Below are 25,561 nucleotides of genomic sequence, written 5' to 3' on the forward strand. Positions count from 1 at the left end.
CGTCAATGGGCCTCAATACATAACGTGGGCATACGATGGGAATCATCATCAACGGGATGGGCTAAGGCAACATCAAATGGGCGCACATCAATGGGCAAATCGATCATAATGGGCCCATATACATCAAGTGGCGTAATAGGTACGACCATGGGCGTCGACATCAAAGTGGGACCACATCACATGGGCCAACAAATGGACATTAATAATTGATTTACAAATGGGCCCTATAATGGGCCATAAATACATCAAGGTAGGGCCCACCATATTCTCCATACAATCTGGTCATAAGGTCATAAAGACCTGGATTGAGAGGGAAAATAATTTTCAAATAGATCCAAAACTTCTATAACCCCAAAAAGGGTTTCAATGGTAAGGGTTCAATCTCCACCATTTTCTGCAGTGGTCCACCTGATAGACAGCATGGATATAGAATAAATACATCAATGACGGGTCCTACATAGCACACTAATGATAATCATCATCGTCCAAACATCGCTTATGTAAATCAGCACCATCTGGACATTGTCTAGCTCATCAGCACCATCCAAAATTGTCCAGCACCATGGACGGTGCAGATATGCAACAAATCATTAAGGTGGACCCCATGGCTTGCTAACATTGATACAGCAGCCATCATGACAAGCACCCCGACTTGGGCTGATTCATCCTCGACTCAGCTCGAGACTTGATGAGTCAGTATGAATTGCCAAGTATTTTAATCAATATCTCAGACTGCATCCTATTCCTTGATAATTAGATGGAATTTCTACTCTACAATTCTGACCATGAGGATTATCTTCCTCAACATGATGGTTGGGATGATAGTAATAACATTCCTGGGCCTTGGGTCCATTCCATGTTTTAAAGTCCTGTTAAAACGGCTTGGGACCAAACTCCACCGTCTAAGGCAGATGGACGTAGTGGTTATAAAATAAATGCATCAAGGTGGGTCCCACCTACCCACACATGTCACACATGTGGGGTGGGCCCACGTCTAGTATAAATGGACGGTATGAATATAACAAATACATCATGTTGGAGTCTATGTACGATCTAAGATTTGAATCTGTCTTAGTTTTAGGTGAGGTGGGTCCCACCGTCCCAGGTAGTGGACGAAGTGGACGAAGGCACATAATCATGGTGGGTCCCACGTGGGGCCCACATAATATAATATTATATTATTAAATAATATATAATATACATATATATATATATATATATATATTGTAGGGGTACGTCTAGCGTCTGTGCAATGGACGGTCATGGATAGAACAAATACATCAGAGTGGTGTACCATTGTCCCTGATGGATGCTGGATGTTGATCACATATAGCAAGGTGGGGCCACGTCCACTAGATAGATGGCAGGGATATAACATATACCTCATGTAGATCCCACACACGTGGCCCACACACGAACAGCGTACCCTACATGGTACCGTCCAAATGGACGGTGCTGATGTAGAATACATGCAATAAAGGTGGGTCCCACCTGGGGCCCACCAGATATAATGCAATATATATTATATTATATAATATATGATGTATAGTATAGTATATATGGTACAACGTCCAGGCCAGTGGTGTTCTAAATCTGGATGGACGGTGTGGATTATCCACGGATACATCACAAAAGTCCACTGTCCAGCCGTCTGGACGGTGGGATAAAATACATACATCACGGTATGGCCCACAGGGTCTGCATGGCCTGGATTTCAGTCACGTGCACCACGTGTGGGACCCATCTAGATTTCAAATCAGCCGCACCCTCCCTGCACTATCATCTAACGTCCTCAACAAAGGGTTGGACGGTGTTGATAAAACACACCTATCATGGTGGGTCCCACCTTCTGATGGACAGCGTGGAGAAGCACACATCATGGTGTACCTCGTACTGCACCGTCCAAATCTTGTAGGAAGAAATCGGCCTGATCGATTCATCAAGTGGGCCACAGATGCTGGGACCATTATTTCTACGGCCTGGATAACCTGAAGATTGGGTCAGGTTGATTCTTTTCTTTCACCAGGTGATCATCATGGTGGGGCCAAACCTTTCGACGGATTGGATATCCCATACACATGACAGGCTAGAACTTATTGGTTGATTGCATGGTAACTTATCGTCCAACCAGCTGTGTGTGAGCGAAATCCAACCCAGCCATTTGATTCTATGGCCCCTGATCGACCAAATGAGACCAATATGCAACGTATTTTTGACGAATGGAAGAATCAATGTAGGTTTTAACGGTAATACCACTATTTCCTATGGTATGGCCCGCTTGATTATCGGATTGGGCTCAAATTTCTGCTCAATGCCTAAAATGGGCTAAGAAACGGAATGGACGACGTGGATTTGATTTGTACATCAGGGTGGGGCCTACGTGAGTGGTCCACTCAAAAACTCAAATATATATATATATGATTTTTTTTGTAAGCTTGTTAGTACACACCCATGTTAGTAAACGCACTCCATGTTAGCCACACCCCATTCCCATCACGTCTAGTGTCCAGAGGCACTGGACAACATGGGTAAACACAGGCATCATGGTGGGTCCCACATGGACGTGGCCCACATTTCATCAAGGTGGGTCCCACATCAACGTGGCCCACCTAGTTTGAATCAATCTGATACTTGTGTTTTTCTACCACCATAAGGTAGGGTCCACATGACTTGGACGGTTTGGATAAGACATACATCAAGGTGGGGTCCATCCAAGTGGGCCACACATCACACAAAAATGAGAAAGAGAGAGAGAGAAGCACCCACCGATCGGCCTTCTTCTTGGACTTTCTTCTTCCATCAATGCACCCTAGAGCTCCAAAGGGCACGATTCAACGGTCGAGATTGATTTTAGAGGGTGGGATTGGGTGGTAGGGAGTGGGCCATGCCAAGCGTCTCCCATGGAGCTTGGACGATGGACTCTCATGGGTTGCTTAGGAGAATGAGAAAGAGAGATGAGAGAGAGAGGTGTAAGAGAGAGAGAGATGGGTGTGAGTGAGTGATGTGTACTTGTGCAAGAGAGGTTTGACTTTATGGAAGGGGTGGTTGTACTTAGGATGGGTGAGTGATAGAGTGTGATGCGTACTTTGATTGATAGGATTGATGTGATGGATTTTCTCAAGATTGCAATGCGCGGCGTTTTCCTCGAACAGAATGCGGGCCCATATCTCCATGCCCGGGAATAGCCTTGGCGCGCAAGACGCGGCGACAGCGCGGTTGCAATGATACAAGTCTTGGGTTGAGCCGACTCTGGAATACGGGAGGTTGTCTTATTCTCTCTCACCTTTTATTTGCTGATGACACTTTGCTGTTTGTTAATGGCAACCTTGATTCTTCGCGAATGATTAAGGCTTTCTTGGAGGCTTTCCAAGCTACGTCAAGCCAACGTTTTAACTTCCAGAAAAGCAGCTTTCTTTGTCCTGCTACGATGAGTTCAGGCAGAATTAGACAAACGGAAAGGGTCTTGGGCTTCTCTAAAGCTAGTGAGGGGGTGCTTTACTTGGGCATCCCCCTTTTCAAGGGAAGAGTTTCCATGGCCTCCTACAAAGCTCTGTTGGACAAGGTGGTTAACAGAATCTCAGGGTGGAACACCAGATTCTTGTCGCAGGCAGGCCGACTGACGCTCATCAAGCATGTTCTAGGCAGTATCCCTCTTCATACAATGGTAGCCACTAAACTTCTAAACAATCTACTGGTATAGCTAGAGTGAAAATTTGCACAATTCTTCTGGGGAAGGGCGGAAGGTAAGAGGAAAATGCAATGGGTTGCGTGGAACAAGATAGCGAGGCCGATTGAGGAAGGTGGACTAGGTATTAGAAAGCTCAAAGAGGTGCTGCAAGCACTGAGGAGGAAGATGGCATGAAACGTCAAATATGGGCACAAGATTAGCCCTTGGGTGTTGTACATGCGACATAGGCATCGGTTGGACTTAGAAGAGGGTAGATCGCCTACCTCTTCCTCCTTGGCGTCCCCCTATTGGAAGAATGTTCGATCTGAGCTCCCAGTGATTGTTACTTCAGCTCAATGGAATATTAGGAGTGGCAAGTTGAATGTTTAGTCCACCAATTGGCCAGGGCTGGGGCCTCTCCAGTCTTTAGTATCTGCTCCCATTCCACAGGAGCTACTATCCCTTCAGGTCAAAGACTTCATTGGCACAACTGGTCCTCTTCCTCCTTCATCCGTCATCCTGTTTCTACCTCAAGATATTTTCAACTTTATAGTTAACAGCGGTTTAGCTATTTCAGTCGATTCCCCCTCCTGCTTTTGGCCGCTAGAATCATCGGGCTAATTCTCCTCTAAATCGGAGTGGAATCTAGGCAGGGTGCCAAGGCAGGGCAATTGGTGGAGTAAGTGGATCTGGAATTTCAACACTCCGTAAAAAATGTCTCTATTTTGTTGGCGTCTGTTGTAGGGGGCTATTCCAGTGGATGCTAGGGTGCAGAGCAAAGACATTCAACTGGCTTCCAGATGCTCCTGTTGCAAGACTGGTCCTTCCTCAGCGCCGCAGGTGGAGTCTCTCTCCCACCTATTCCTGTTTAGTCAGCTGGCAGTCCACATTTGGCATTTTTCCTTGGTGGCATGCGGCATTATGTATCTAAACCACCTCTCCATAGATGACCGGCTACGGCAGTGGAGGAGTGTGGCTACACCGAGAGCAGCGTCTGCCCCTATCAGGCGTATGATTCCTATCCTCATCCTGTGGGAGATTTGAGGGAGCCAAAACAGAGCCAGATTTAATGATGCCCCCTGGGGGATTATGCTGTTATAGTCCATATCAGATGGTGGGCGTTATCCTTATTGGAGGGCCAAGATGAAGTGAGGCAGCGTTTTTCAGGGGCCTCCTCCAATGTTCAGTTGTCTGCCCGCTCTTCCTTCTCTTGTCAGGTAGTGAAATGGTTGAAACCAGCAGCAAGGTGGGTGAAATTAAATGTAGATGGGTCTGCCTGTGGTAATCCTGGCCGCTCAGGGGGAGGCTGTGTCTGTAGGGATGAGGATGGCAATCTGATTTTTTCTTTCTCAGCTGCCTATGGAGTGGGTACAAACAATAGGGCGGAAGTCAAAGCAATTTATGATGGCATAATCCTATACCTAGAGCGTCGTTTGGAGAAGATTGTCATCGAGTCTGATTCTATGGTGGCGGTAGGTCTCTCTTCCTCCTCCTCTTGCATCCCTTGGCAATGGCGCTCCTAGGTCAGCAGAATCAAGCGGCTAGAGCAGAGTGCGTCTATAGAATTTACGGTGATTCCTAGAGAAGGGAATGGCCCAGTGGATGGCATGGCAAGGGAGGGCAGCCAGGCTTAAGTCACAACTGTCATTCAGAACGTCAGGGACCTCCCCCCCCAAGTTCGTGGTCTTCTTTTCCTGGACAAAGTAGGCCTGGATCTATTAGATCTTCTTCTTAGTAGTTAGCCTCGAGCTACCTGGGTGCAGCTTAGGGTCCCGGCCCTGCTTTTGTTGTTCTTAGTTTCCTCTATTGGTCTTTGTTTCCCCTTACATGATAGGTGTGGCTCGCCCTTTTGTTCGGGCTGCACCCAAATGGTTGTAAATTTGATGTGATTAATGGAAAGAAGGTTTTGGAAAAAAAAATATTTGGTTGAGGCTTACTCTCATGTACCTTCAGTTGAGAGAGATAAGATATACTATAAAGGCATAAAATACATCTTTGTTGGCTATGGTGTTAGTGTGAAAGGTTACAGGTTATTCGACAAAGTCACCTGCAAGGTCATCACTAGCCGTGACGTCAGATTCAATAAAAGCTCCTTATTCCACAAGAATGATAAAGAGGAGCAAGAGGAATAAGAAAGGTTGATCGTAGATGTCCAAATTAACATAAATGATACTCAGGAAGAGACAGATGTATAAATAGAGATACATGATTAGGTGGAGCAGTCACTCGTGAGAAGAAACCCATTGCGTGATCGCAGGTTACCAGCAAGATACAGGGATGACTCTAATATTGCATATGTCCTCATTACAGATGAGGGGGACCCGTCTACTATTTAGGAGGTTCTTAATGAGCCTGATGCAGAAAAGTGAAAGGCGGCTATTAACGATGAGATAGACTCGTTGCACAAAAAACATACATGAGAGCTGGTGGAGCTTCCAATGGGCCGAAAAGTGATCGGATACAAGTGGTTATTTAAAAGGAAACAGGATAGATATAAAGTGAGGCTAGTAGCGAAGGGGTATACTCAGAGAGACGGAATCGACTTCATAGAGATGTTCGCACTGGTAGTTAAGCAAGTATCTATCAGATTCGTGTTGGCGCTGATTGCCTAATAAGATTTTTAGCTGGAACAGATCGATGTCAAGACTACATTCCTGCACGGGGAATTAGAAGAGCAGATCTTCATGAAGCAAACATAGGGGTACGAAGTTAAAGGGGCATAGAAAAATATTTATAGGTTAATGAGGTCGTTGTACGGCTTGAAAAAGTCGCCTAGGCAGTGGTATAAAAAATTTATTCTTTCATGTTGAGTCAAAAATTTACTCGGAGTGAATACGATCACTGTGTCTATTACAAGATACTAAGTGATGGCAAATTCATCATCCTAGTATTATATGTTAATAATATATTAATCTCCTGTCATGATATATCTGAAATCAACGTACTGAAGACTTAGTTATCAGGGACATTCGAGATGAAAGATTTTGGGGCTACAAAAAGGGTTCTCAGTATAGATATTCATAGAGACGGGAAGAGGAGCAGACTTTGTTTATCATAGGCAGAATACCTTGAAAAGGTGCTGATCAAGTATGTAATGGACCAGGCAAAGCCAGTGAGCATTCCCCACGCAGCTTACTCAAGCTTTCCTCAGAACAATGTCCTAAATTAAATGAAGAAAAACAGATTTATGTCTCATGTGCCTTATTCAAATACGATTGGCAGTTTAATGTATATCATGGTCTGTATGAGACCAGATATTTCATAGGCAGTCAGTGTTATAAGCAGATACATGTCAAACCCTGGTGAACAATATTGGAAAGCAGTGAAATGACTACTTTGATATATTCGAGGTACAAAAGACTTTGTCTTAACTTTTAAGAAGACAGAGGTAAAGTTGGTACGGTATGTAGATTCAGACTACATAGGCAATATGGATTCAATAAAGTCGACTTTAGGTTACTCGTTTGTACTAGTAGGTGGAGCAATTAGTTAGATGTCGAAGCTTCATCCGTGGTGGCTCTTTATACGATCAAAGCAGAATATATGGCAGTAACAAAAGTGTTTAAGGAAGGTGTTTAGTTAAGAAGCATGATAAATCAGCTGGGGCTTCAGCAGGAGGCCGTGCCGGTTAATTGTGATAATGTCACGCCCCAAACTCGGAAACCAGGCTCACAAAATTTCCAATCACTGAATCTGGCGTCGACAGCCTCCGTAGTACCCCATTCTTGGCTCCCGGCACTCATACACTAGGTTATGATCCTGGGATTCTATAAGGAGGATTTCTAACATGATTTTGATTCATAATGAGCATGACCATAAGCATAACCTACAAACAATAACTACAAGAACACCATCACAAAATCCACTATAATCAAAAACTTTAAGTACAATGCGTATGAAGGGAAATATAAGATAATGATAATAACAGAAACTCTTGAAGCTCTGCTGCACGCTCTAATTACGACGAGGCTACGGTTGCGTCCGGGCGTCACCTGCACGCATTAATCGTGCATAAGTTTATAGAAAGCTTAGAGGGTGGTGTAAGTGTGTGCATAGTATGAACGTGCTCAGAATGCAATGTCAGAGTAATGCGGAATCATGCTGATGGGTATATGAATGCAATCAGCCGTACCAGGGCTATGCGGTGCAAGATATGAATGCTATCGGCTATATCAAGACCATGCGACGCGAGATGCAACTCAACATGCTAATCCTCATATCAATACAGCTCATCAAATATCAGTACAGTTCTCATTCTAGATAATCACCGGGGTTTAGTACACTCCAAATGGCACTACCCCTTTTCCAGGCATGCAATCCAAGTGAGCGTAAGAAACCTCACTATCCGCCTGGCCAATAGTCTGTCAATATCTATTCGGCACGTCGATAGTGCACCCATTTACGAGCTAGTCAAACTCAGCCTAGAAATGCCCCTACTCTCGGGGAGTAAGGCCACACTCCTTTCCAACCGACCATGACACAGTGGGAGATACGACCTCCTAGTATTCAGCCCTCGTGCGCTCATATATCCACTTAGTCTCGACATTAGAGTCATCCTCTGGTACCATCGAGTTTAGAAATTTTCACCCAAGGACATCTATGTCGCCTTGATGCTAGAAACAGTATTTTCAGTGTCCGATCCTACCATCCACGATATGTCTGTGGAGGCCACAGCCCTGATGTCACTAGGGCATATAGTAATTATGTCATACAAATGCGAAGTACATGAATCATACTACCAGTCATGCAGCAATCTTGCGCGTACCGTGCGCTCATGTAGGGCAACTCTGCCTATCAGGGAGCTCATAAACAATCTGCCCAAAGGCATATGTTATGATCAGTCACTCCTCATATCAAACATATATATGATGCGTATGAGCATGAATCATGGATCTATACTAAACATGTTATATGGTCGTGGGCTCCGTTCATAACGAAGATGGGCCTAAACGGCCTACACAATGCAAGTATGGGCCTATCAATGGGCCATAGGGAGAGTTACAATGCGGACATTTAACCATCATTGCTCTTACAATGTGGACGTCAAACCATCATTGCTCTTAAGGCACGGCCTGCTATGAACATCATTACATAAACCATGGTGGAATCACATATTGCAATAGGCCTTATGTACATCTCGTTGGGCCTTAACCCAAGGCTCCAAATACATCAAATGGGCCGCATTACATGGGCCTCATATATACCAAAGTGGGCCTCAACAATGGGCCACAAATACATCAAGATGGGCCTAATCACCTGGGCCTTATATATATACTAAGGTGGGCCTCAACGGACAGCCACAAATACATTAAGATCGGCCTAATCATATGGCCTTATATGTATGTGAATTATATCAAAAGATTAACCGGACCACACTCCAAATAGCAGTGGCGACAATGATTTCCACCATTAAAAATCCTACAGGGCCCACCGTTATGAATTGTTTTGGGATCCGACCTATTCATAAATTTACATGGAGATAGATGAAGTGAAAGCAAAAACATCAACTTGATCGGAACTATAGTGGCTCTTAAGAAGTTTTGAACGATGAATATCACTGTCACTACTATTTTCAAATGGTGGGGTCTACTTGAGTTATAGATCCGTCTCATTTTTAGTCTCAAGCCTTAAGACGAGCTTTCAAAATGGTTGGACGGCTTGGAGCTAACACATTCATGCTGATGGGCCCCATAAATGGATGGCGTGGATAAGGCTGGTGGGACCCATGGAACTTGGTGACGCCACTCCATCAGTTATGGCCAGAGTGAGGTACGCCAACCGTCCCACCACGGTGTGGTTAAAACACATACATCAGTTGGTCTCATGTGGGGCCCACCATAACATTAATTTTCCATCCAATCTGTTAATAAGGTCATGCAAACCTAGATGCAAAAGAAAAATAATTTTCATAATGGTCTAAAACTTCTGGGACACCCAAAAGGGTTCAATGGTAGACGTTCAATCACCTCTGTTTCCTATGACATGGGCCACCTGAGTGTTTTATACGGCTGATTTTTGGGGCAGCCCATGGCTAGAAGGGGGCTCATTAATGCACGATGTTGATGTTCAAAACACATCACAGTGAGGCCCACAGTTGGGACCCACGGTCCCTGGCCACCATCCACAGCGCAGAGGATGCTACTGCGCCGTCCTCTGGATGGTAGCAGCAGTGTCTGCTACTTGGTCTTTTTTTTTTAAATCATGTTTTTCTGCAGTTTTCCCTAGGTGGGACCCACATCAGGTGGATCCACTCCACCCATTGGATTCTGCGGCTCATGATCAACCAAATGAGCCCAATATGCGATGTGTTTGGTGTGAAGAAGCATCAAGATGAATTTTAACGGTAACACCACTATTTCCTATGGTATAGCCCGCCCGACAATCGGATTGGCCTCATATTTCAGTTCAACAACTAAAATGGGTAGGAGAATGGGATGGACGGCGTGGATCAACCCCATACATCAAGGTGGGGCCTGCATGAGCAGCCCACTTGAAAAGCTCAAATATATATATTATATATTTTTTGTTAGACTACACCCATGTCAATACACGCACTCCATGTTAGCCACACCTTGCTACCATCACGTCTAGCGTTCAGGGATGCTGGACAACATGGATAAACACAGGCATCATGGTGGGTCCCACATGGACGTGACCCACCTGTTTAGATCAATATGATACTTGTGTTTTCCTTTCCATCCAGGCTCGCTAATGGGATGGACGGTGTAGTCCAACACATCTGTCAGGTAGGTCCCATGAAGGTGAATGGCATGGGTAAAATATATGCTTCATGGTGGGACACACACACCCCTTCATCATCATCATCATGCAAAGAGAGAGAGAGAGAGAGAGAGAGAGAGAAAGGGACCCTGCCACTATGGGCCCCTCATGGTTACATTACATACATCAAAATGGGTCCTACCAACAAGTGAGCCCTAATATAAGAATCAATGGTGGATCACCCACCTATTGGTCTCCTTCTTGCTCACTTAGCATCCTTGGCTCCTATGTCCAACTTTTGACGGTGGATGATGGAGTTTTGATACTGGGGATGAGAGATGAGAGGGTGGGAAAGTGGGCCACACTTGGCTTGCTCTTAGAAGGGTTGGACATTTGGAATTTTTGTGGCTTGAAAAATGAGTTTGAGAAATGAGAGAGGGAGAGGTGATAAATTGATAAGATATAGGTGTTATAAGGAAAGGGGATGGATAGGTATGGGTGTGTTTGAATTTTTAGAAAAAGAGGGATGGGTAGGGAGAGAGAGTATTGACTTAGGAAAAAGAATGGATGGATTGCTTGTACTTGAGGTATGGAGTATACTTGACTTGATTAATTGATGGGACATATTGTAGAGATTTCCTCAGAACTCGTAACGCGCGGTATTTCTTCGGAATGAACGCGGGCCCACATCTTCTAGCTTGGATATCGAATCAGTGCATGAGTCGCAGCGTTGGAACCGCAGCGACAACGCAGTCTCTAAGATATAAGTTTCGGGTCAAGCCGACTTCGGTATGCAGGACTCGGCTTAGGATCGTGCGCAAACGTCGGATACGAGTCGAGGGTTGCCGAAATTCAACTGGGAAGACTGCGGAAATCTACGGAACGATACGGACTATGATACGGGTCTTACAACTCTCCCCTCCAAATAAAAATTATCCTCAAAATTTACACAATCATTGCTAGTAAACATAACTCATAATAGAATAGGAAAAAAAGCATCATTATATAAAATCAGAGACAACATACAGGATGCAACAGACAATCAATCTTCAAAGAGATAGGGATAGCACTCTCGAATCTCTGCCTCGCGCTCCCAAGACACCTCATTGTGCACGAGAAATATTGATGAAGCTATGATGCGATGTAGAGATTAAAAAAAAAAAGAGGAGAGAAAAATAAGCTACACGTTTGAAGATTGAAGACATGGTGGAGATTGTTGTTGTCAGATGTCTTAAATCTGATATTTGGGCTTGATGACATCGAGCAGGCCTCGATGTCATTAAAGCCAGTTCGATGACATCGAAGCCATTTGATGTTATCGAGTATTTTTTGGATTTTCACCGCTGGCCGCTAGATAGATTTGGTCATTGTTCGATGACATCGAACGGTGCTCGATGTCATCAAAGGTTTTGTGCAAAAATTTTGCGGAAACACAGATTTTGCAAAATTTTCTTCTAATTTTGTTTAGGATTCTTTCTAAAACTATATATATTGGTGTAAACAGGATTGGGAGATATTCTTAGCCTTTCTAAACCATTCTAAAGGATTTCTAAATAGTTCTAGGCTTTCAAAGGGTGTAGAAAGGGTGAGATTTAAGGATTGCTCGACTCGGGTAAGTCTTCTCTCTTTGTAATCTTTTCTTTCATAGTGGATTTTTGTTGCTTTGTGCCGTGGTTTTTTCTCGAAAGGGTTTTTCACGTTAAATTGTTGTGTTCTCTTTGTGTTTGCTTGGTACTTTTGGATTACAATCCTAGATTAATCTCTGTGTGATTCCACCATTTTTTCCTAACATCCAACACATTTTTTAAGAGTACTCGAAAGGAAGATATTGTAGTTCCTATGGTAAGAATAGTTTTAGGTATTGTTGTTACATACTTCTTAAATGCTTTGGAATTGTGTTCAAAATTCTTTTCCAGTAGGCTTATTGCTATATTTATGTTGAATGAATATCGGGTTGGTGTTTGTATAGCCCAAGCCTAAGATCGGACTCAATACATCTTGCCCAAGCCCAACCCAATGTCGGGTCGGTCAGGTTCAACCTACCGATCAACCCTAGCCTAACCCAACGTTTTGTACCTCAACCCTAACCCAACCCAACCTCGGGTTAGGAATTCTCAACGCAAGCCCAACCCAAGCGGGTTCGGTCGAGTTGGTTGGGTGGATACATGCTAATATTTTAATGATTGCATTAGTTTATTATATTTTAATACATGTCTTATTTTTTATATTTATAATTTTATTAATTATATATATAGTTATTTATCGTAAAGAACTTCATTTATTCTAAACAAACAAGCTAAAATATAGGACAACTACTCATTTAAAAGTCGTGTTGTGTAGCACACAATCTATTTGGGAGAGAGAAATCCAACATTTCTTGTTAGCTTGAGTCATCGAAAATGATGTGGACCAATGAGACGCGACAACATTAGAATTTCCTATATCTTCAACACATACATACTTCTTAAATGCTTTGGAATTGTGTTCAAAATTCTTTTCCAGTAGGCTTATTGCTATATTTATGTTGAATGAATATCGGGTTGGTGTTTGTATAGCCCAAGCCTAAGATCGGACTCAATACATCTTGCCCAAGCCCAACCCAATGTCGGGTCGGTCAGGTTCAACCTACCGAACTTTCAGCCCTACTTCACATACATTATTTTAATGTAAGCCGAGGATAAACATCTTATGCTAGAAGTAAGATTCATTTTTCTCTACCTGTTACTTTATTAAAAGCATGCCACCAATTTCCAATTTATCTCCTAGATGATATAATTCAATAGCCTTAAATATTGTTCCAATTTGATTTTGAATATTGAGAAAGAATCAAAGATTCCATTAACATTATTACTCATTGGATATTTTGTATTCTAACACGAGTAAACAGGCTGTTGCACAGGTAATAACAGAAGTTGTGTAGACAGTTCTTATGTCATGATCTTACACTGATTTTCTCCCATCTGTTATTATGTCTTGGCTTCAAATAGGCTTGAGCAGGTGAGGATGTTGTTAGTCGCAGGGACATGATGGATGGCCGCGTTGCAACAATTCGAGCAGCTTTGAAGTGATTGATTTTCTATCAGAAACTTGTTACTCTTTTTGGGTAAAGATTTAGGAGGAAGATCTTTTGAGACAAATGAATCTTATGTTTTCAAGATTTTAAGGAAAGCTTAGGAACCAGTTTGGTAGCATTCTTGATGTGGAATTGATAAATGTTTTCAAGATGGGCAACTCCTCAGAAAGCACAAAATTATTTCAGTAATAGTTGTGGATAATGCATTCGAAAATAATTTTATTACCTTACACATTTATCCTGTATTCATCGGATACAAGTTAATTTGCAAAAAATCATAGAGTTACTTTTATAATGGTGCATATTTCTGCATGTGATGCTTACTAATTAATTCCAGTTTATGTGGTAACTGGTATACTAAACTAACTATTGAGATTACGAATAGTTTTTTATTTTGAGAGAAACTGGGATAGGCCCATAAAAAGAGGTTTTCATAGAAGCATTTAGCATGCATCATTAGAGTGCTACTTATTTTTGTTTCTTTATTTACATTGGACAACAAGTAGTTGGATTGGGTAAGCTTTGGGTTTCCTTTTGTTAAAAATCCTCAAGGGACTTGACTTCTTTATGCAGTTTTAAAGGGCCTATTTAAAGGTTTTCTCAGTTTTAATCCTAAAATAGGGTTATCTACAGGAAGTGTTTCTCCTATAGTGGTGCAAGTACACTAGAACAGTGTACGGGTTGCAAAGTTCTCAGTCATGTTTCCTGTATGTGACCTATTGGAACTCAAGAGTGCCTAAGAAGCCATAACCTGCTGATTGCTCTCATTTTTTACTAATGGATTCAAGATGAACATCAAAACTTAATGTCAGACTGAAAACTTAACCACGAATTCAGTTTCCAGGTTTTTGTTTTTGTTTTTGTTTTTAATTTGAATATTCGGTTCAATTTTCTCCTTTTTCATTTGAACATTAGGTTTAGTTCCCTTTCAGTAGTCTTTTTACATCTAGCATGACAAAATCGAGTATTGAAAGTGCATGGGAGCAACTGCTGCTCAGCTAATGTTATGGAGTGTGTCATATATTAGTTACACATGACACAAACATTTTTATAATATTTATCAATTGTATCTGTTTGTGCATAATCTTTCTTAACAAAATTTATGAGCCAATTGGGAAGTCCTCATTCCACGTTGCAAGATTCATGTTGTTGAGTGTGCACCTTTTCTGCTAGCATCTAGCCATGACTTATATAAACTTCTGCGCATAGGCTCTTCGATGATCCTGATTCTAGCACTTGCAAAACTGGTTTCTGTGATAGGAATGGAAAAATTGTATTTGGCTCTTTTTTCTGTCATTTATCCGTAAGGCATGTGAGTATGTTCAAGCTTTTAGTGTCACTAAAACTTTCATACCCTTTTTGCTGCACAATAATTCTCATGGTCTTCCTTTGACGGTTCTAGCGACACCTAGTTTAATCACTGTTGTTTGTGCTTCGAAGCATATATTTTCCAATCTTCGCTGCTGATCATGTTTCCTGAATATAATATGCATGAAGGTGGCAATATGTCATTTCTTCTAACATGCTACGTTATATCATTCAACTACCAAACATGTCTTTTTGGGCTGTTGTGCCCTGCACCAGACCTCAAGGTGTTGGCTCCTTGTGACTAGATTGCTACGTCTAGCTCTGTTAGTTAATTGGCATGTCACATTAGTAAAATTGTTCAAATGTACTTAGCAATGCTCACAGTGGAGTGAATAGTTAAAATCTAGTTACCGGACGTTTTTAGGATGCTGAATATGTCTTACTTTGACCTCTGCTAAAGCCACGTGTACTGAAATGGTCACGCTACTTCGTTTGTATATTGAGTAATACTTTAACTGCTAAAACTAAGGTGAATGGTAGTTTCTCAAGTAAGGGGCCTAATCTTCCTGGATAAGGTGGGCTTAGGTGCTATTAGAGCCGCTTGAGTTGTACGTGGGTTAGTATTTGCCCTCCCGAGGGCTTTAGCCTCGGTACAAAACAGTGGCTAAAAAGGTTAAAAACTAAGATCAAAACCTTTAGTCTCAATTTTGCCTCAGTTATCCAAACTGAGGTTGAAACCCCCGTGGCTAAAGGTTTTATCCTCAGTTTTAGCAACCGAGGCTAAAACGACTTTTATAGCGTCAGTTCTTTAAATGAGGCTAAAAGAACCTTTTTAGCTTCAGTTTTCTCGAAATGAAGCTAAATCAAAATTTTAGCCTTCATTATTTTCAATTGAGACTAAATTCAAGCCTTAGTTGCCTCCAATTAAAGCTAAATCTATTTTTAGCCTCAGTTTTCAACAACCGAGGCTAAAGTCTTTAACCACGAGAGTTGAAGTCTTAGTTTAGGTAATTGAGGTAAAATTGAGACTGAAAATAGATTTAAGCTTGTTTCTTTCACTCTGTACCTGCTTGACAAACATCCTGAATCATTAGCTCCCACGATTTGATTAATTAAAAAACCAAGCATTATAATTGTCATTAACAATGCTCAATTCTCCAAAAAATGAAAGTAGTCCATAGCGATTGAGTAAAAATAATCAAACAAAGATCCAAAACTGAGTTTCATAAAACATTCGGTACATTGACTTAATATCACCAAAAAAAATCTATTGCAATGTATTATATCTTGTCATTAAAGGATTTGTCGCAGGATAGAAAAGAGACATCTACTGGTGATTACGAAATGGGCCATATTTAGAACATCACCACCAGCACAAAACGCATTTCTTTTCCCTTGCAACCATTTGAAACACAACAATTAAAAACATGTCAGACAAAATTTTAGTAAAGAAAAAAAAAATCTAGTCATTTTCCTGACTTAACATTATGATATTAATGGTATGTGATGAAGAATTTAACCATCAAAAATGAAAAAACAATCAAAACTATTCATCAACATGCCCCAATAACAACAAGAACAACAACAACTACAAAAAATGTTAACAATTGTTTTGTGGAATTGATGGTTCTTTGCCATCCAAATAACACAAAAGCTCACATCATGACCAGCCATAGGTTGAGAACTCTGTTTTTGGTTGGCGGTCCGAGCATGGAAACATGAAATCCTCAATACATGGGTTATACCCTAATGACTTGAGCAATATTAAACACAACTTCCAAGTATAAAGAAGAACGGAAAATGAAATCCACACTCTTCTTCTTCACTCTATCAAAGAGAAAACTCAACAGGCAGGAATTCATTACAAATTACAGTTCATATACTTAAACTATGACATAACAAAAACTAAGAAAGGGACATACCTTAATATGTTGCTATTTTGAACTCCATTTGAGGGGATTCTATGAATCCAAGAACACGCGCGCGCGTGCGCGCGCACACACACACACACATATAAACAAACTAAAATCCAAAAATGATGTGCTACCATATATGCTAAAACAACTCAGAAATAGAACAAAAGTAATGGGCCGTGATGCATTGGGGTGTGAAAACCGTCTTGGGTTAGTTCCATACAAGCAGTGTATGTGATAATCCAGACTATTAATTTGATGGATCTCAGTGTGGGTTGAGTAAGCTTATACACTGGAAGTTCCTAATCTTTTGATTGACAACTACAAACAAATGGTTAAATAAAAAAGAAAGCAAAAGCCAGGGAAAAGCCGAAAAGCACAAAGTTGTCGTCAGGAACTTCCACATAGAATCAGAAATAAATCATACTAATGCGAATTAATTAATTTTGAGCTTGGATGGATAATTACGTACCATTCTCATTTTATATGGCCATGAAACCATGGATTGACCACAAAATCCAAACGTCTTGGCGCTTCAATGAGTTATCTGTGAACAATGAAAATAACAGTAACTTCCTCAGAAAGGAACATATATATAGTCCATATAGAAAATAATCAGATAAAAAGGACAAACAAATAAAGACCATTGAAAGTAAAACTAAAAATTTTCTCCATAGGTTGGAGGTTTCCTAGCCCCACACTTACCTTGCAAGTAGAACATGAGCTGTACACGAGTCGAGTTAGCTCGGTCAGCTCACTCGACTTGCCTCGGCTTGAAACTGGATTCGGACAGAGTTGAGTTGGTTTTTGGAGCTCGAAAAAAATTCAAACTAGATATCTCAATGACAATATATATGAAGAGAGGCCATGAAGCAAAATGAGAAGGTGGGGGCAAACTGCCTAAATTCAAACTAGAAATTTCAACTAGTAAGTAAATGAAGTAGCTCAGAAATCAGTAACCCAATAAAGAAAGGATCAAAGAAAGCATATAGACCTTACGAGAGTGATCTACCCTCCCTGCCATTCAATAAAAAATAAAAACAAAAACATGTGATTCAAGCCATTCACCAAGAAAGTAATTAGTATTAAAGTAAATTCTAGTTTAACAGATACCTCAAGGATGTAGCAGGCCACCCACAACTCATCACTGGCAGAAATTCCGACAGAGCCAACCTGGAATTCCCAATGTTCCAACTACTAGAGTTATATATAGTATAGGATCATTAGATAACCTTTTTACATGTGTCGAATGCGATGAACATATATACATGTAACACTTGCCATAGATAAAATGAAGAAAGTAAATTCATAACCCTCCAGCTCAGGTGACTGCCCATACATATTGTGGCCCATACATATCATAACCCCATGATTTAGGGTCTGCATTGTAAAGATGAGATGTCGCGTAGGAAGCTGGAAGCCTAAGCAGTCATGTTATCAAGTTATTATGATGCTCGAAGCAGTAATTTTCCTTTTCTAAAAGAAAATAAACATTAGTTTGGATTCAGTTTAGAGTTAAGTTAGCTTTATATGGACTGACTTTACAGCCATGACATCGGTTTTATGTGTCTAGTAGTATGAAATGACTTGGGGCCTTTAGTTTACCTGTATGTAGTAGCACCCGTCTGATGAAGAAACCACATTGAAGTGAAGCTGATGGCAAGGCCTAAAAACCCAGTTGATGTCATCACCAACCAGAACATGGGCATCCTCAAGAGCAGCCTGCCAATTCACTTCACGGATACATGAGCCCAATAAGAAAATAATGGAAGCATCCAAATGCAGTTGCTGTAATATATTGAAGGTAATTGGGTCAAGCATTGTGCTCCTACTGTTTGGACTACCAACATTGAGGTCATGGGTTCAAAGCTACAATACCCACGAAGGTTTGCATTGGCATCTATTCAAGGGTCAAAATATCATGGACTCAATCCTACCAACCATACCAACAAAGGGAAATTGAAAACTGTAACAGACCAAGCCCAACAGACTCACATTTCAGATTGCTGAAACAGCTTATTGTCTGCACACACCATTTTTTATACCTTCATAGTTTTATTATATTATTTTTTGTTACTAGAATACTCAAACTTGCTTGTGTTCTGTAATTTTCCAACACATATGAGCCCACAAACTATGCAGCTGAAACCACTAATGCATGCTCGTGATACAAAATCCACGTAAAATGCCCTGCATATCAAGCAAAACTTGAAGCACAAGAACACTTCATTATCTTACAAGGAGTTCTTATTAGACATAAGCATTTCACTCTGTTTTCAAGAGTGAAAGTTTCAGGCTACCTTATAAACTGTTTTAACTTTTACTAAGATAAACCCTATAGTGTACAGCACATATTGGGTGCATAGGAAAATACCACAATTAATAATCTCTCAAAAACCATGGAGATGCACAGAAACATATTTTGTGTCAGTACAAACATTCAAAGAACTGGACATAAATTCAGATTGCACAGAAACCATGGAGATGCAGGGTGATCTAGGTTTATGAATTTGATCTACTTATGAAGTTTCTCCTAAATAACCATCAGTTTAGCACAGACAACTAGGGGGGAAAAAAACCTTGCAATAAGTAAATTGGGGAGTCTTGGAGTTATCCTTCATAAACAGCTAGATGTATTAGTTCTATAACTCGATGATTTTTAAAAGCCTAGTCAGGTAAAGTTTGCCAAACCTATATGTAATGAGAAGAAAGGAGGTTCAGCATCAATTTTTAAGATAATAAGAACCTTCCAATGTGAAGATGAATTGAGTGTGTAGAAACAAGTTCACAGGCAGCGGTCAACCAAATCATTCAGGTTTATGACCTGACAAACTTCTATGAGAAACGTAGCCTTGATGCATTTTTGCCACTTTTCAGGCTAAAAATCAATATGCTTGCATGTAATTTTGTATCCTTGTGGCATATTCTCACTTGTCAAGGTATATAGCACCAGATGTAAAAATTTCAAAAAGATGTAAGTGCATTACCTGTAATCTGAAATAATATTAACGCTGATTTCAAATCCTTGTGATCTAAAACTCTGCAAACTGTCAATACTAATTAAATGGAAGACCTAAAAATGGCACTTCCCTTTTCTCCCTAGCTGTGCATTTGATTGCACCTAATCATGAAATTTCATGATATTTGATGCAACCAAATGCACTCTAAACCATAAACTGATAAAAAAGAAATTTCAAATGAAAGAAAATGAAATTTGTGGCCCTCCCCTATAGTAGCCCCTTTAAAATAAGAATTCAGAATTGCAGACAAAATCACATATAAAAACAGGAAATTTAGAACATAGAACCCATACCATGAAGGACCTGAGCTCATTCTTCATGTCACCATTCAGAATCTCAATCTTTTGGACAAGACCAAGTTTGTTGAGAAAATTTAACTCCACTCCTTCCTGTTGCTCCAATTTCTCCTTCCTCTTTTCCTTTGCCACCTTTTCATATTCCTCAATTGAGTCCTCATCAATTAGACAACCTATCAGCACCTGGTTGTAATGTCTTACGGCAGAGCGGGTTCTGAGAATTGATGCAAAGACATTCATATGCACCCTTTACACTACACGTGTAATGTCTTACGGCAGAGAGGGCACTCATTTTTAGATCATGGCTAGCATTTAAATAACAAGAGCTTGTGAAAGACATTCCCAATGCAAAGACAACAACCAACCTCAAAAAATGTGACAAAAATGCCATTGATTTCGATGCAAATCTGTAGCTACCAATTCCTGCTAAAGGAGATGTTGGGACACATCCTGAGCAGAGAACATGGAAGAAATGCAAGTAAAATGAAGCATCCACATTATGTAGGGAGATATAGGTAAGTAAAATGATGACTATAAAGAATCATGACAATGGCAACAAGATGGATGACCATTCAGTCAAGTAGAACATCAATACATAGAGGTAACAAAGACAGGCGTGTCCTGCTATTAACACCTAAGAATCATTTAACCCATAACAACTAAAGTTGCCCTCTTTAATACCACAATGCCTTATCTACATCCCTATTTGCAGGCTCAGTTTTGATGTTTCTTGTTGGCAAGGCTAGGACAAATCAATTAGTCAATTCAATTGCATTGATCTTCTGAAGAAAGTAATCTATGAATGAGAAAGGGGTAATGGCTTGCATTCTCCACTTCAAAGTACTAAGCAGTAAATAAGAAGAAGAAAACAGCCACAATATGAACTTATTCCTACCCAAAAGTGATCCCAAACAATTTCAAAATCTTGTCACACCTATTGCTGGGTGTGGGTCTACCGCCATTCACCACCAGACAGTTATATAAAAGAAATCTAATTGATCAGGACATGGGAAATATTGACACTAAGATTGCATGAAAAGCGGACACATTGGTGGAATCAAGTGTGAGACTTCAAATCTGAATACATCTGATTTAGTGCATGTCAGACAACAAAAATCAAAATACAACTTCTGATATTGGAAGTTGAATCTATTCAATCTCCTATGGGAGGACAAATTCTCTTGTGACCCAAACATCAATGCCAAAGGACTTTTGGAATTATAATATTGAGAAAGAAAAGGGAGAGACATATATGAACAACAGCAAAAAAGAAATTTATGGCCAAGTGGTAAAAAAAATGCAAGCAACTAAATTTTTAATAACAGACCAGTATTACAATATTCCCATGACATGGTGACTGCTAGAAAATCTTTACTTGCCTAATTCAGATGCTTTCTTCATTGCAAGTTGAGCGAGTTTAGGAAATTATATATCTAAGTAAGAGCATAGGCCTTAAGATTGGGCTTCTTTGCTTTTAAGGAGACTTCATGAACTTTTATAAGGCTATAAAGCCATTCTCTCTATGTCATACCAATCAGGCTTTTATCTCTACATCACACCAGTCAAGCTTTAAGACCAGGCTTCAGGGTTCTCTCTACATCACATTAATCAGGTGTTAGGCCCAGGCTTCTTTTGCTTTAAGACAATCTGAAAACTCTGCTGTTGAGAGCAGTAACAGCAGCCTTGTCTTGTACATCCATTGGTGTCACAACAGTGAAATAGGAAAAGGCACGCACGTTTTATAGATTTTGCATAATAACATCATTGGATGAAATACCATAACTCAAAATAGTGAATCTACTAAGTCAAATCCTAGTTAGGCTTAAGTCTACTGTTACACATATATTCTAATTGTCTTCAAGCCCCATATGATCTAAGAAACAGTAACAACAAATACACAATCTGGAATCTTGAGCTACTTCAACTGACCACACAATCTGTTTTCTTCTTCTCTATTGTTTCTACAACAGGATTTCCCTTCTCTAATTTCAGTTTGAATCTGTGTGTGTGTGTGTGTGTGTGTGTGTTATACACGCTCCTGAAACTGAGAAAGAGAAAGAAGAAGAAGCACAAACCTGCTGCCATTCACTCGACCGTTCCATCCAAGCAATAGAAGCTGATGGCAAGAAATCCCTCCCAAAGTCATTCCTTTGCTTGTAAAGAACTGTCATCCCGTCCACTTCAGCAGCATTCCATTCCATAATCCTCTCCATGAAACAAGCCTCAAGGACCGGATCTAACCCCTACGAAACCCTAATTCTCCCAATCCTCGAAAAATCCATGCAATACTCCCCTAAATCGCCGCCTTCTTCCACATTCCTACCAAATGTGGCCCTGCTCTTCGATCCGTGCCCACGGATCTCTGTTTCCTTCACATCCTCCTCATCATCCGCCTTCCTCGACATGAACCGGATCGTCTCATCCTGCTCCTCAGCATTTTGCCGCAGCTTCTAGACATGAACCGGATCATTTCATCCCGCTCCTCAACGTTCTGCTACAGCTTCTCGACACAGATCCGCAATTCGGCCTCTGATTTCTCTATATCCTCGATTCGGAGCGTCGGATCACCGATTTTAACGATACTTACCTCGATCAAGAGAGATGTTCCGAATGGAAGGTAAAGATATTAGGAAGAGAGACGATTAGGTGGGGATGAATTGAGGTCGAGTGAGAAAAGCTAGTAGAGATGGAGTTTCACGAAGTGAGAGAGAGAGTTGTAGAATTCGATTGAAGCTGAGAAATGAAATTGAGGATTTCAGATATATAGGGTGGGGTAGCCGCGCATTAGCTATGACAGGTCGAGTAGTGACGTCACCAACTTTTGCGGGCCCCACTGTGATGCACGTATTATATCCACACTGTCCATCCATTTGAAGAGATCATTTTAGAGCATGATCCAAAGAATGAGTCAGATCCAAACCTCTAGTGGACCCCACCACAGAAAACAGTTTTTTCAAAAAGGAAAAAAAAAATTCAAGATTCTTAATTTTCTTTTTTAATTCTAAATTTTTTCAAGATTATAAATTTGTTGAAATTTATCAAAAAATTTAAAATTCTCGTTTTTCAAAATTATCAAAAAAAAATCAATTCTTAATAGTTTTAGAAATTCTTAATTTTTTTAATTTTCAATTATTTGAAATTTCTCAATTTTTAAAATTTTCCAATTTTTTAAAATTTTCCAATTTTTTCATGATTCTCAAATTCAAAATTCTTATTTTTTTTTCAAAAATTTCAAAAATTTTCAAAATTCTTAATTTTAAAAAAAAAAAATCATACTTTTTCATAATTATCATTTTTTTGTTCTTAATTTAAAAAAAAAAAATCTTAATTTTTTAAAAGTTCTCAATTTAAAAAAAAATTCTTAGTTCTTAGAAATTTCAAAATTCAAATCTCTTCAAAACTCTCAAATTTTTTTTTTTTTCAAAATTCTCAATTTTTTCACAATTGTCTCAATTTTTTTTCAAAATTCTCAATTTTTTCATAATTGTCGAAAATTTTAAAATTTATTAATTCTTTCAAGATTCTCAATTTTTTTCAATATTATTAAATGTAGACTTTTAGCCTTAGTTCATATGCAACTGAGGCTAAAAAGTAGACTTTTGGCCTCGGTTCCTAGGCAATTGAGACTAAAAAGTGGACTTTTTACCTCGTTCCTATGCAATTGATGCTAAAAAGTAGACTTTTGGCATGACTCAAATTGAGAAATCCACTGGCTTGGATTTCACGGTCAGTGAGCATTCGTGATTTCATGAAGCTACACGTGAAAAGTGCAAGCCATTTTATAAACATATGAGATCTCTCACACGTATCATGTTAGCATGTGTGGTGCGTTTGTATTCATGGACACTTGATTGTTGAAGTAGGACCATTGGATATTTTTCATTTTAACCATCCAATAAATGTCCACCGATCTAGTCAAATCATCAAATATCACCATACACCAATTAATTCAAATTACAGGCATGCCATTTATACAATTTCTAAGTACCTACGTATCATCCATCATATTCTGCCAGAGTATCAAAGGTAGACATTTTGCCTCAGTTCCTATGTAACTGAGGCTAAAAGGTAGACTTTTCACCTCGGTTCCTATGCAACTAAGGCTAAAAAATAGACTTTTCGCCTCGGTTCCTATGCAACCGAGGCTAAAAGGTAGACTTTTGCCTCGATCCCTATGCAACCGAGGCTAAAAGGTAGACTTTTCGCCTCAATTCTAAAAGGTAGATTTTTCACCTCGGTTCTATGCAACCGAGGCTAAAAATAGACTTTTCGCCTCGGTTCCTATGCAATCGAGGCTAAAAGGTAGACTTTTCGCCTCGGTTCCTAAGCAATTGAGGCTAAAAATAGACTTTTAGCCTCGGTTCTATGCAACCGAGGCTAAAAATAGACTTTTCGCCTCGGTTCTATGTAATCGAGGCTAAAAGGTAGACTTTTCGCCTCGGTTCCTACACAATCGAGGCTAAAAGGTAGACTTTTCGCCTCGGTTCCTATGCGACTAAGGCTAAAATAATATACTTTTCACCTCGGTTCCTATGTAATGAGGCTAAAAGGTAAACTTTTGGCCTCATTCCTAAGCAATTGAGGCTAAAAATAGACTTTTCGCCTCGGTTCTATGCAACTCGAAGCTAAAAGGTAGACTTTTACCTCGGTTCTATGCAATCGAGGCTAAAAATAGACTTTTCGCCTCTGTTCATATGCAATCGAGGCTAAAGGTAGACTTTTGGCCTCGGCTCCTATACACCTGAGGCTAAAGGGTAGACTTTTCGCCTCGGTTCCTATGCAATCGAGGCTAAAAGGTAAATGTTTGGCCTTCATATGCAATCGAGGCTAAAAGGTAGACTTTTCCCTCGGTTCCATGAGGCGAAAGATGAACTTTTAGCCTTAATTCCTTAGCAACCGAGGCTAAAGACACATTTAGCCTCCATATTTTCAACTCTGAGGCTAAAAATTGTGGCTAAAGGCCTATTTTCTTGTAGTGGTATAATCGGTTTAAACATTACCTCATGGCGTCGATCCTTATGTTGGCTCCGTCTTTTATGGTTTTTATGTTGTCTTTTTTAACGATTATGATAGGTCTCCCCAGATTCTTTTCCTTCCGGGCAACCCGAAATTGTAAATTTTAATGATATATATGATGATTGACCTTTAAAAAAATAAAAATAAAATTTCAAGGCTAATTACTTGTATATTAATTCATTTTTAAGGTTCTTTGGGGAAGTTTTTCGTGGCGTATGGAATGGGATAGATGTTGCTGTCAATTTTTTTTTCTGGAGCAAGAGTTGACAATTGAGAATATGGAGGATTTCTGCAATGAAACAAACGCTGGCTAACACCGGATTCGGATTAGGTGATGACCCCAACACCACCCAGCTAGCTGCTGGAAAAGGGGCGTTCGGACGCGAGAGGGAGAGCGAGCGTATAGGAGAGGGAGAAGGAGAGGCAGAGAGAGAGAGAGAGAGAGAGAGAGAGAGAGAGCTCAGGGCCTGTTTGATTTTTCACGTAAGAGGTAATTACCTGATAATTGGGTAATAATTGCTTACCGCATCGTTTCGGATGGACGACAT

At 40.3% G+C, this 25,561-nt stretch overlaps 1 protein-coding gene across 4 annotated transcripts; it reads right to left on the bottom strand.

Moving 5' to 3' along the window:
* Positions 1-16,770: 16,770 nt before the first annotated feature.
* On the bottom strand, positions 16,771-19,525 carry LOC131219367 (uncharacterized). 4 transcript variants are annotated; one of them, XM_058214456.1, is made up of 3 exons: positions 18,287-19,525; positions 17,795-17,871; positions 16,771-17,228 (listed from the first exon to the last, which is right to left on the bottom strand). In XM_058214456.1, exons 1-3 carry the CDS (start codon positions 18,500-18,502, stop codon positions 17,225-17,227), a joined length of 297 nt encoding a protein of 98 aa, XP_058070439.1. In that variant the 5' UTR covers positions 18,503-19,525; the 3' UTR covers positions 16,771-17,224. The 4 variants fall into 4 exon arrangements, with proteins under 4 accessions (XP_058070439.1, XP_058070440.1, XP_058070441.1 ...); XM_058214457.1 differs by having other exon boundaries at positions 16,773-17,228; positions 17,795-17,854; XM_058214458.1 differs by lacking the exon at positions 16,771-17,228 and adding an exon at positions 17,561-17,698 and having other exon boundaries at positions 17,795-17,854.
* Positions 19,526-25,561: the final 6,036 nt, after the last annotated feature.

Source organism: Magnolia sinica, chromosome 11 (assembly GCF_029962835.1).
Source record: "Magnolia sinica isolate HGM2019 chromosome 11, MsV1, whole genome shotgun sequence".
Lineage (NCBI taxonomy): Eukaryota > Viridiplantae > Streptophyta > Magnoliopsida > Magnoliales > Magnoliaceae > Magnolia > Magnolia sinica.